The sequence below is a fragment of the Papio anubis genome, chromosome 4 (genome assembly GCF_008728515.1).
Source record: "Papio anubis isolate 15944 chromosome 4, Panubis1.0, whole genome shotgun sequence".
Taxonomy (NCBI): domain Eukaryota; kingdom Metazoa; phylum Chordata; class Mammalia; order Primates; family Cercopithecidae; genus Papio; species Papio anubis.
The window spans coordinates 34954296-34967020 of NC_044979.1; the positions used below are offsets into that span (position 1 = coordinate 34954296).

A 12725-nucleotide genomic window follows, 5' to 3' on the forward strand; every position below is an offset into this window, starting at 1 on the left:
CCAGGGAGGATTGAGGGACCTGATCAGGATGGCAGATGGATTGCAATGAGAGGACAAGAGAAACGCTACAAGAGTTTGCAACTGATTGGATTTAGGAAAGCAGGTGATGGAGGAATTAGAGATAAACCCAACCTTTTGATCCTGTCAAGAGCAATTATTACATCAGAAAAGTGGAAAAACAGGAGGAATTCAGTTTAGGAGAAGATGAACATGAGGCCCTGATGAGCCATCTATGTGCAGATTGAACTGTCTTTCTCGAGAGCAATCAGGACTGGGCTGGTAAATGTGCAGGTCACAATGCATAGGGCTTAGCTGAGTTGTAGAATAAGGGTCTATCGAGGGACCAGGTGAGAAAATCTGATGTCAAGTTCCGTTTAGCAGAGGAAAAGGAGCTCCCCTAGTTACATTCAGGGGAGGAAGAGTGAGGAGAAAAGGAGAGTTCGAGAGGCAGGACAAAAGTCAGGAAAGTGTAACTCCTTTTCACATACCTTTGTGGATTAGATGTTCTAACACATCACAGTGACCATATTCGGCAGCAACGCCTAATGGTGTGACTCCAAATCCATCTCTCAGGTGGACATTGCCTCCGTGTTTTAGCAGTAGAGATACGATATCTTTTCGGCCTTGCTTGGCTGCTTCATGCATTGCTGACCATCGCTTGACACAGGGCTGGTCCAGACTGGTGTTGTGTTTGATCAGAGTTGATACCATGTCATAGGAGCCCTTTTTGACGGCTTGAAAATGATTGTTAAAAACAACAGTAAGTATATTAACACAAATACTTTAGGGGGTATTAAACTAATTACTGAATTTAACATTGAAATAGACACTAGCTAATAATTTTTTTTCTACAAGGAAAATAATGTATTTCTCATATCCCTTCTATTTCTCATACCCAAGTTTATATTTGTGAAATATAAGTTTACAAGATGATACTACCTTTCCTTTAAGACCTGGAGGAGGGGTAAGAGTTTCACAGAAAATAACATATATCACCAGGATAGGATGCTCTGTGCCCTCTTTCTAAACTTTAATTTCTTCACCAACAGAATGGAAATAACATTTGTTGTTGGGTTATACAAATTAAATAATGTATGTAAAATTCTTAGTGTAGTACCTAGTATATAACAGGAGCTCAGTAACTGACTATTATTATTATTCGATCGCTCTTAAGATCCGGGAACCTCATATGTAAATAATGTTCATCAGGTTTCCCCTATAGAAACAGGGTTTTTTCCCTCGCCACAAAAGATAGCAGTAAGTATTGAATGAACTTGTCTTTCTTACATATATATTTTCTTTCTTTCTTTCCTTTTTCTTTCTTTCTCTTTTCTTTCTTTTTTTTTTTTTTTTTTTTGAGACAGAGTCTCGCTCTGTCGCTCAGGCTGGAGTGCCATGGCACAATCTCAGCTCACTGCAACCTCCACCTCCTGGGTTCAAGCAATTCTCCTGCCTCAGCCTCCTGAGTAGCTGGAATTACAGGTGCACGCCACCAAGCCTGGCTAATTTTTATATTTTTAGTAGAAACAGGGTTTCATCATGTTGGTCAGCTGGTCTCAAACTCCTGACCTCGTGATCTGCCCACCTTGGCCTCCCAAAGTGCTGGGATTACAGGCGTGAGCCACGGCTCCTGGCCCTCTTTCTTGTATTTTTAATGGGTAATTATCAATAAGATCGTTTAGAATCTACATAGGCCAGTTGCTCCCAGTGAGTGAAGTGAGGGCTAATGTAGTACTTAAGGAGGTTCACCAAATCAGTTGTCTCTCTCCTTCTCTGCTCGTCTCTAATGGCTGAAATTATACTGTTATAAGGTTTTTCCCCTTTTGGATTATTAAGAGATTGTCCCCATTTAGATGTATACACTTCTAAAAATGTAACTTTTTTTTTTCCTTGTAAGTAAAATCTTATTAAAAAACAGATTAGGATGAGCGCTACCCCCTACAAATGACGATATACACAGTCACATTCACTCATTCATTCATTCACTCGCTCATTTACTATTCAGTTAACACGGCTGGTTCTGCTAAAGGCTCTGTGTTATGCTCTGTGGACAACAGGAAGAATAGACAGATTTGGATTTCACTCGTAGAGTTTACGGCCTAGAGAAGAAGCCTATGCTACCTTCTATTTAAAGAGAGACTCAAAGTCTGGGCCTATACTGGCAAACGTAGAAGAAGATGTGAGGCCGCATGGAACATTCCGGGGTAACCAGGAGGCAGAATGCAGAAAGGATCTAAAGCCAAGGCGAGGAAAGCAGCTCCCAGTGTGGTAATGGGAGGGTGAAGACAAACTTTGCCTACTTCATTTGGGAGCAGGCAAGCTATCTCTGCAGGAGATTCCAGTTTCTCTCCCTCTTCTTGTCTAAAGTAGAACCTGTTGACAAATGCCTCTCTCTGAATTGCCCAACTGTCACTGGCAGCTCTAATTACAGTGAATTACCTCATGCTAGCTGGTGTTATTGCAGAGCAAACATCATGTAAACTAAACAAACTAAGAGATCCTCATGGATCTTCTTGCTCTGATGGCAGTTTTTATAATTAGAGAAAAAAATGTATTAAAATAATGAGCCTCTTTGCCCATCATCTTTTAACCCTTTGTCTGACTCAGAAAACATATTGATTAAAATAGTTTCTCTTCAGGAAAATAACTGCATAAATGTGTCATCTTCAACTTAAAATCGTTTTTAAAAAATCATAACTTCACTTCCAATTTAGTTTTATGAAATCAAGAATATATTTCCCACAGAAAGAATAATGCAAATAGTAGGAAACCCCTTCCAAGCTAACTCACGAAGACATTCTTAAGCAATAAATGACTGAAATAATGAAAACTCATAAAGCACGGTACTGGTGTAACTTAATTGATTAAGTAAAATAATTTTAAAATGTCTTGTTTTACATATGGATATATATGTTTACATATTATATATAAATTTTTTTCTCTAGAACTTAAAATTCTAAAATTTAGAATTCTTTAGAATTTTTTTCAGAAATGTTAAAATTCTTTATTAAGTTTTTAAATTTATAGCTTCAATAGTAATGCTTAAAACTGACTTTCAGTTGAAGAGTTTAGGGAATTAGATTAAGAATTTTGCATAGATGATAGGAAAGGGTTATCTTGATTATCTTGACAAGGACTGGTGGATTAAAAGCAGAAATGGAGTGAAGAGGATGTGTATTGATTTGTGAGAAAGAAAATGTCTGAAGCAAAATGAACCGATCTGTGAATGGCGTAAGGCCATCAGGAATGGAGGGCAGTGGGACTGAAGCGTTATGCCAGATGATCCCTGAGCATCCTCCTTACTCTGGGCTCCACTGGCCAGGATCAGCTTGTGCCTATCCAACTAGGCAAAGGCGACACCAACTCCAGGGGAGTGGGCAGAGAAGGAGTCCAAGTGCAAAAACCTTTAGTAAGTGTCAGATCATCACAAATCAGGTATCTACCACTCAGCAAGTAACTGTATAACATGACTGTAGTACATCAAATTACCTTAAATATGGAAGGGCCAGATAACTGATAGGGAATAAGGGCCCTAGATGGACCAAAAATGATTTTTTTCTTGGCCCTCTAAGGGTATCTCATAAATAGAGAGAAGGATGATGGCATTAGGATAAGAAAAACTAACATGGCATTGTATAGACAAAAAGAATAAATACTTTTTTCCCTCTTATCTCTCCTCTACAAGTTAAGGGACTCTGAATAGCAAATCCCAAAGAAGACCATAGATTCAAGAACAAACTGAGGAAGTGCCATGAATAATCCATTTTCCTGTAAAACCTAAGAAGACTTGGCATGGCTTCCACAACAAAGGTGCTGATTAAGGTAACCCAGGAAAAGTCCCTCTTCCCCAGATGTGTGGCTGATGAGGACGTACACGAGCACCTCCAGAATATTAACTTCACGGAGACTGTAGTCCTCTCTTGACCTTACCACTCAGTTTTTAAAATATATTGTTTCCTAAAATTAATTCTATTTCAATTCTGATAATTCAGTGATAGAGTTCCTTTCCTACACTTTAGATATTGCTAGCACAGAGAATGAAACCAACATGGAACTTTGAAATGCATGTAAATGTTTACTGCTCTGTTGTAGGCCTTAAGCATTAAAGAAAAATATAAATGAAGCCAAAAGAAAACAAGGAGTGATAATCACGGCTTAGTTGTCCTTTAAGAAATAAGTGGATTGAAACTTACAAGTGGAGAATAATTCTCTATTTGCAAAGTGAAGCAGTATACAATTCTGGAAGTGTATCCTTTTTGTGCAGAAATTCAAGGTGATCTATAGAAACAACACAGATGTTGTTGCAAATACTCTGTGGCATATTCTGGGCTTTAAAAAATAATATAGGTCGTGGGCCGGATGCAGTGGCTGACGCCTGTAATCCCAACACTTTGGGAGGCCGAGGAGGGCAGATCACAAGGTCAGGAGATTGAGACCATCCTGGATAACATGGTGAAACCCCATCTCTACTAAAAATACAAAAAATTAGCTGGGTGTGGTGGCGGGCACCTGTAGTCCCAGCTCCCAGCTACTTGGGAGGCTGAGGCAGGAGAATGGTGTGAACCTGGGAGGCAGAGCTTTGAGATCGCGCCACTGCACTCCAGCCTGGGCGACAGAGCAAGACTCAGTCACAAAACAAACAAACAAACAAAACAGGCCGCATTACTAGTGGCGAATCAACACCCACAGATACATATTCTGTTTAGTGTCTATCGAGCCTACTCAGGAAAAGAGTTCTGGTTTATTTATGAAAAGCGTCACGTGACTGATTTAAAGGCAGGCTAAAATGTACGCAGAGACTATCATTGGTTTCTCAGTATTTATGCTTCCCCTTTTCCTTTTAGCCACAGAGGCCCCAAGTATTTAGCTGGCCACAGACCATCCAGGTAGACACTAAATGTCCTGGCCTCCTTTGCCCCAAGGTGTAGTGGCATTGTGACAAAATCTGAACTAATGGGACATGAGGGGAAAGGCCATGTGCACTGTCCAGGTCATCTTTTTAAATTGAAGATGCTTGCCTAGAGCTTCCTCTTTCCTCCTTCCTGCTGCCTGGAAAATGGTGACATTGGGAACAACCTTGGAAACACACTGTAATGTTGATACAGCCACTCTCACAACCCTGGGCCATTCTGCAATGTGTGAGAGAGAAATGACTTCTTTCTCTTTAAGTCATTCTTGTTTATTTGTTTGCTTTGTGGATCTGTTTTTGGTTTTTGTTACAGAAGCTTTGTCTGTATTCTAACTATATGGATTAGATTGTTTTTCCCATCTTATCTGAATTTGTGAAGGCTGAAAGCTCTGACATGGAGCAAGAGTAGGCAAGAAGGGGCCAGGCACGGTGGCTCATGCCTGTAATCCCAGCACTTTGGGAGGCCGAGGCAGGCTGATCATGAGGTCAGGAGATCAAGACCATCCTGGCTAACATAGTGAAACCCTGTCTCTACTAAAAACACAAAACATAAGCCGGGTGTGGCGGCGGGCACCTGTAGTCCCAGCTACTCTGGAGGCTGAGGCAGGAGAATGGCGTGAACCCGTGAGGCAGAGCTTGCAGTGAGCCGAGATTGCACCACTGCACTCCAGCCTGGGCGACAGAGTGAGACTCTGTCTCAAAAAAAAGTAGGCAAGAAGGAAGGAACCAGGCCAAAATGACACCACGCTGTGGAGACCGTCTTCACTGAGCAAGCTATACTGGGGCAGAACACCTGCCTCGGAGTCTGCCACTCCTGTCTGCTGATGTTCCCCTATACAACCCTCAAGACAATCCAAGAGCAAGGCTCTTCGAAGCCTTCACAGATTTACTGCTCTTTTATTCTCCTAATGTAATTTAAATATATACTTTATTATAGCACTTTAAATTACATTTAACTTTCCTCCTAGACTCTGAGAGGAGGAAGATTCGTCCATTCATGTTTATATCCACACTGCCCAGGACACTCTCTAGCTTAATGTGACTTTTTTTTTTTTTTTGAGACGGAATCTTTCTCTGTCACCCGGGCTGGAGTGCAGTGGTGCAATCTCGGCTCACTGCAACCTCCACCTCCCAGGTTCAAGCAATTCTCCTGCCTCAGCCTCCCAAGTAGCTGGGATTACAGGCAGCTGCCACTAAGCCCAGCTAATTTTTGTTTTTGTATTTTTAGTAGAGATGGGGTTTCACCATGCTGGCCAGGCTGGTCTCGAACTCCTGACCTCGTGATTCGCCCGCCTCGGCCTCCCAAAGTGCTGGGATTACAGGCGTGAGCAATCGTGCCTGGCCAATGTGACTTCTTTTTTTTTTTTTTTTGAGACGGAGTCTCGCTGTGTCGCCCAGGCTGGAGTGCAGTGGCCGGATCTCAGCTCATTGCAAGCTCCGCCTCCCGGGTTTTTACGCCATTCTCCTGCCTCAGCCTCCCGAGTAGCTGGTGACTTCTTAATACATGTTTTTTGCATTGATATTGTTGAATCAATGCCATCAAATATAAATATTTTACTAATGTTCATGATTTATCCAAGTTTGCTTAACAATATTCAGATTTTCTTAATATTCAGGCTGCTTAATTTTTTTTAAGTGATTCCTCTGTGAGCAGGAGCTGTGATGGTTCTTAACTAGCTATGACCTTTAATGTCTTCCTCTGTGATTGCTGGTAAATAATCTTATGTCCTATCCTCCCTCTCCTCCTGCTCCTGCTCCTCTTCCCTCTCCTCCTCCTGCCACACAGACAACTTCATAATGGCTCTTCCCTCTTGAGCATCTATTACATGTGAAAGCTTTTATATATTTTTTCTCTAATTTTTAATCACAATTCTGCATGGTAGGTGTTGTATTTCCATTTTATACTTGAGAAAACTGAGGCCTATGACTGCTAAGATTTAAACCCAGTAATCTCCATGGTAACACCAAATTCTTACTCCACCATCCTATGTCCCTAAGAGAAAGGAAATGTTATCTCTGGGTCATTTGGAGTTAATCTTATCACTCTCTCCTTTCACAAACGGACTTGCCAATTCTTATTGTTCAACAAATAGCAGGATATACGAGACAGAGCTGGTAAATGTCACCTTCACATTTCCCATTCTTCCCTTGTTGTGTCACAGTGTACCCCTCATAGATGCCATGCTCTGTGTCTGTGTGCTCAGAATCTGCTGGCTCCCCTTCCTTCCAGCTTTGCCTGATCAGTCTGATGTGAACTTGATCTCTCCCTTTGGAATCCCTTTCCACCTCTTGCTTCTGGCTACATATTGCACATGCAACCCTCTTTACAAGTGGATCCTACCTAGAGAATATTCCTTTAAAATTGCTATCTCTGGCTTCAAAAAACTAATTCAGATCCCTCCTGGTCAGTTGCAGTCTCTACAACTGGATACTGAAGGATATAGCCATCTTTCATATTTCACATCCTTGTAGTATAGGAAAACAAAATCACAGGACAGAAGACAGGGGGTTTAAGCAAGTAGCTCAGGGAATGGAAGGAACTGAGATCACAATTTTAGCCATTATACAGTGATTTCCAATAAATAATTATTATTTGTTTCAAACGATAAAAGTTCTAGAAAAAAAGGTCATTTACCAATCAGAAGGGGGGTCTCTCCTTTATCATTTTTTGTGTTGGGCCACACTCCCTTTTCTAACAAAGTTCTTACATTTTTCACCAGACCAGCTTTGACTGCCAAAGTCAAGGGTGTTTCTCCATCACAGGTCTTGAATTCCCAGAGTGTCTTATAGGATGCTGTGACATGAAAGCATTATGTTGAAAAGTTGAAAATACTGACAGGATGTCAAACAAATCAGAGCAACCCAATATTATATACATCAGATTGAACAAAGTCAATTGATGAAAATGAAAAGACTGACAAAAGTTTACCAAATGACGGTGAGGATAAAGTAGATGTACATGGAGTTGCTAATCAAATTGACAGCTAGAAAACCAAAATCTGTTTCTAGCTGCTTTTTTGAAAATGGCGCGCTAGGTCTCATTTCTTGATACGTTACAAAACAGTGCTTCAATTCTTTGTATTATAATTTATATTGTAACTGAAATTGTTTGTTTGTGAAATGCAGTCTGTGAATGTGGGAAAGAGAATGTACTTGAATGTAGGTATCATTGTGTCAAAATGATCCTTAACATCATCTATATCTGTCTGTCTAGCTGTCTGGTTTTCTAGGTGGCTGGCTAATAATCAAGTGTGTATCTCCCAGAACATATAGCTGTCATGCAACAGTGAAAGTTGAACAATAGGGCCCTCTCAAAAGTGTTCTGTAAGATGCTGAGATGTGAAAACACTGTGTTAGAACATACAAGTTATTGTTAATATTTAACACCGGCTTGATTTGCCACAACATTTTTTAATGCTTACATTAAGAAAAAAAATCAATGTAATGTAAAGACAAATATTTTCAGTACTCCCTGTTGTACTATATAAGAATCTTTTGGAAACTGTTAACTCAAGAGATAGTTCAAAATGAAAAATTTAAAATTGACTTCCAAAAGAAAAGAGTGTTATATATAACTCAATTAATTCATGACATACAGAAGCTTTTATCACTATTATGTGATAACCACACCTTTCCACCAACCTGTGTCTCATTCATAGGTAAAAGGATGCAAAAGGTAAACCCCGAATGTCAAAAAATGTCCTAATTTTTGTACTCTGAGTTTAAAACACGGGTGCTGCCTTTTTCAAATTCCAAATAATATTTTAATCCACCTTTTCTTTCTGCTAGTTATGTTCACTGAAAACACTTATAACATCAGCATGTCAATATTCTTGCCCTGGTTTGGTCAAACGTGTTTTATGTTCTCTTACCATCCAGAACAATCTCAAGTATTTGTTGAATGGGTTGAACAACAGCTTCATGTAATGGAAACCATCCTTTTTCATCAGCTTCATCCATTGCATATTTATATTTTACATACTCCTGGAGCTCAAGAATGTGACCTAAATTAAACACATCAACTGATGACTAATCTCTGTTTTTGCAAGGTGGAATCTCCAGTCCATCCCACTGTAGATGGTACACTCATTTACCTTGTTTTATGGCCTCCACAAGTTTTCTGTTTTGACCACTTAGGGGTACAAATCTATGAGATAAAGAAAAACCATATTTATACTAGATACTAGTGATATATTTCAAGGAACCAAAGATTTTAATTTATATTGCATTTTTAAGCTTAATTTTAATAATCAAGATCCAAATGAGACGCATACAACTGATTTTATCTCCTTAAAAAAGTAAATGTACGGGAGTCAGACACAGAGTATATTTACAATGCATTGATCTAAGAATATTAGTGAAGATGGTGAAATAGAAGAGTACAATGCTATCTCTGAGAGATCTCAAAGCAATAAAAAAGGAGTAAACAATTGGAGTCAGGTTCAGATCCTAGCCTGATTTTGTGATTCTGGGGAGGCCAATTAGCCTTTTTGGATGTGGGTTCTTCATCTGAAAAATGATGGAATTAATAGATCTCTAGGGCTTTTTCTAATTTTTAAAATTCTATGCTCAAAAAATGTTTATTGCTTTGAACTTCATAATTGCTAATAAGGTACTTACTTGGGAGCTTATGGTCTAAACTATATATGTGAGTTTTAAATCAACTGTTCCACATGTGAAAATAGGCAGGGCATTTACTAAACAAACTCCCAATCACTGGCCCAGCAGGTCATGATTTAAATCCTCATGGAAGTTTTCTGGTGTGTGTGTTTGTTAAGTGGGAAGAAGGAATTCCATAACAAATTTACTTAACTCTGTTAAGCAGAAACATCTGCTAGCATACCAGGGTTGTGAATGCCTTCCAAGGAGCGCTAAAGTTCTAAAGCTTGTTGGAGATAAGGGAGATATTTCAGACCAGGAATTTCAATGTACTACGTCTATTTTTTCAAAGCTCAAAAGCAACCATTTTTAAACACTGGATCTCTTCAAAAGTACTACTAAATTCCAGAATACAAGATTTTAAACACTGTAACAAAAAGTAAAGGTAAACTAGTTTAATTCTGTCAGATGTATAATGTCTTTTTTTAAGAAAGAAATTTACTTTTGCAGTTTTAGACTCAATAAATCCTACCTACATAATACATCACTTTTAGGTATATTTTAATTTATTAATTCTTGTCATTTAGATAGTAGATAATCAAATAGGTGGTAGTTTGTATATTACTTTGTCATATAAAATAAAAACCTGCAACTCTTCTCTCATTCATTAACTAATGGGCTACGTGGTTTAGCATTATTCTTCATATTTTAAACATACAACAATGGAATATATCACCTATAAAGGGTTAGCTGAATCAGTAGCAGAATGAGCTCTAGAGTGTACAGACCTCTGTATACCAACCTGTCTGTATATTTGTTGTATAAACTGTACTTGCAAATATGTTCAAATTACTCATTGCCCTTTTTGAATCTATATTAATTTAGAAAATAGGCAATTCTATACAACCAAATTCATCTAGGAATTTTCCACATAGGGTTTTTCCTGTTTCCCACATGAGGTGAGGATTTGTGGAAGATCAGATTGCTAAAACTTATGTACAGTGGCCCTTGGAAAGCTGTTAGATTCCCTATCAGAAAGGAAAGGTCAGTTTTCCTAGAGGAGGAATTAGGAAATGGTGTTCATTTTATCTCACAACAAAATGAATGCCATAAAGAAATTGTGCTGAGGATAGTTGGTTTGAATACTACCTTTCAGGATAAAGCGCAGTCTTGCTGGCTTCAATGGATTCTTGAATACTTAGCTGAATATCATAACTTGTAAGATGGTCTTCATCAGGGTCATCATTAGTATCCATTCCTGCATGTAATTTTGAAGGAGACGAGTTCTTATTATCAACAAATAGCCCAAAACAGTACACAGAATAAACATGAAAAATGCATAGTGAAAAACTAAAATGCATTTTTGCTTTCCTGGTTAACAAATACAAATGCGGGTAACATTTTAATCCACATTACATGTGAAGTTGATTTTATTAACTTAAATGGTCTAACTGTTAAAACCTTCAATAATCTGCCCTTTGAGCATTTCTCTTTCTAACTTTTGACTTTTTTTTTTTTTTTTTCAGTAATGACTGCAGTTGGGCTCTTAAGAATTCACTTTTTCCTGAGCTTCTGATTGATGCCAATTTTGGCCCATCAGTTTTCTTGGAGAGTGTGTACATAGCACATTAAAAACTTAAACATTGATCCAATGAGGATAAGATGGATAGTGGCTGTAATGGAGAACAGTCATCCTTTTACATTCTTTTTTATTTTTATTTTTTGAGATGAAGTCTTGCTCTGTCACTCAGGCTGGAGTGCAGTGGTGTCATCTTGGCTCACTGCAACCTCCGCCTCCTGGATTCAAGCAATTCTTCCTTCTCAGCCTCCTGAGTAGCTGGGATTACAGGTGCATGCCTCCATGCCCGGCTAATTTTCATATTTTTTTAGTAGAGACGGGGTTTCTCCATGTTGGCCAGGCTGGTCTCAAACTCCTGACCTTGTGACCCGCTCGCCTTGGCCTCCCAAAGTGCTGGGGTTTACAGGCGTGAGCCACCATGCCTGGCACCTTTTACATTTTTTACAAACCATCAATGGTCAACTGCAAAGTCTGATTGGTCTCAGAGCATCATTTGAACATTAAGGATAATTTTAACTTCCTTAAGGATAAGGACCATTTTAACATCATCCATAGACCAGAAACCAGGCCTCCTATAGAGTCCCTATTAACTCCCTTACACAGTTCTGTTACAAGCCACTGCTCTTGACTGGCCCATCTCGCTGAAGAGAATACAGAAAAATGTAAATTAGTCTTCATTTGCTTATTTCTCCCAAATATCAAATTAGGAGAATGAATTTACTATCTTACTCTTTACTATTGAATTAATTGCTTTATTTTATTTAGAGAGGACATTTAGTAAATATAGAAATAAAATTTCTATAGCTGAGTTGACTGGCTAACATGAAATTAACTTTGATTGATGGTACTTTTCAAGCCTTTTATAGTCTGTATATGAAATTTTACTTTATAGTGTGTCTTCTGAATGACAGAAAAACAAAAGGGTACTCTGCAGGCAATTTCCAAAACACAGTTGACACATGCTTTACCTCTTCTCATTCTTCCTCAAGGTTGGATAATTGGATAATAAATGCTAACATCCAAGGCCTCTAACCTGTGGGCAGAACTCATTGACAATATTATGATTAATTGTTCATTGTTCTATAGCAGTGGCCTTAATATCACCTCAGAACCAAAGGTATAGAACAGTGCTAATGTTCAGAGACCACACACGAGATAGTCACCATGCTCCACCAAGCCTCACATTGTGACTCCTCAAAAGCCACACTAGAGATCTTACTCACCACGTAGACGTAAATGGTATTTTGCTTTTTAATGTATTGTTTATTGGTTCATTGTGTGTCTCTTCTCCTTAGAATGTAACTCAGGAATAGCAGGGAATTAGTCTGTGACCTCAGTGCCAAGAGAAGCATCATCTCCTGGTTCGTGCTGTCTAAATATGTGTTGAATAAATGAATTAATGAATTAATAAGTGAGCATTGAAACATAATCCAGGCTCCTCTTTGTTCTTAGAACTGACCATTTCCTTCGGATATGGAGTTTCTTTTTTTTGTAACTAAACAAATTTGATCGTTCACTCTGTGCTTAGCTTCATTTGTCTCTCTTCTGTTCTTTTCCATAATATTCCTCTTTATTCACGAGGTCCTCTCAGCTGATCCCCACCCATGGTTCACACTGTGTCAAGGCTAGCACAAGACA

The 12725-nt window shown here is 38.8% G+C and overlaps 1 protein-coding gene across 7 annotated transcripts in view; it reads right to left on the reverse strand.

Annotated features, from left to right (window-relative positions):
• The window catches only part of ASB15 (ankyrin repeat and SOCS box containing 15), a 77439-nt gene that overhangs the window by 13878 nt on the left and 50836 nt on the right, over nucleotides 1-12725 (reverse strand). For 5 of the 7 annotated variants that reach the window (XM_017957135.3, XM_009203798.4, XM_009203799.4 and 2 more), the window contains exons 3-8: nucleotides 10658-10766; nucleotides 9004-9056; nucleotides 8782-8913; nucleotides 7618-7703; nucleotides 4194-4278; nucleotides 489-734 (exon numbers count right to left, since the gene is read on the reverse strand). In XM_017957135.3, the coding sequence (XP_017812624.1) occupies nucleotides 489-734; nucleotides 4194-4278; nucleotides 7618-7703; nucleotides 8782-8913; nucleotides 9004-9056; nucleotides 10658-10764 (709 nt within the window). In that variant the 5' untranslated portion in view covers nucleotides 10765-10766. Of the gene's footprint in view, nucleotides 1-488; nucleotides 735-4193; nucleotides 4279-7544; nucleotides 7704-8781; nucleotides 8914-9003; nucleotides 9057-10657; nucleotides 10767-12725 lie in introns of all 7 variants that reach the window. The other 2 variants (XM_003896526.5, XM_009203800.4) reach the window with 2 other exon arrangements.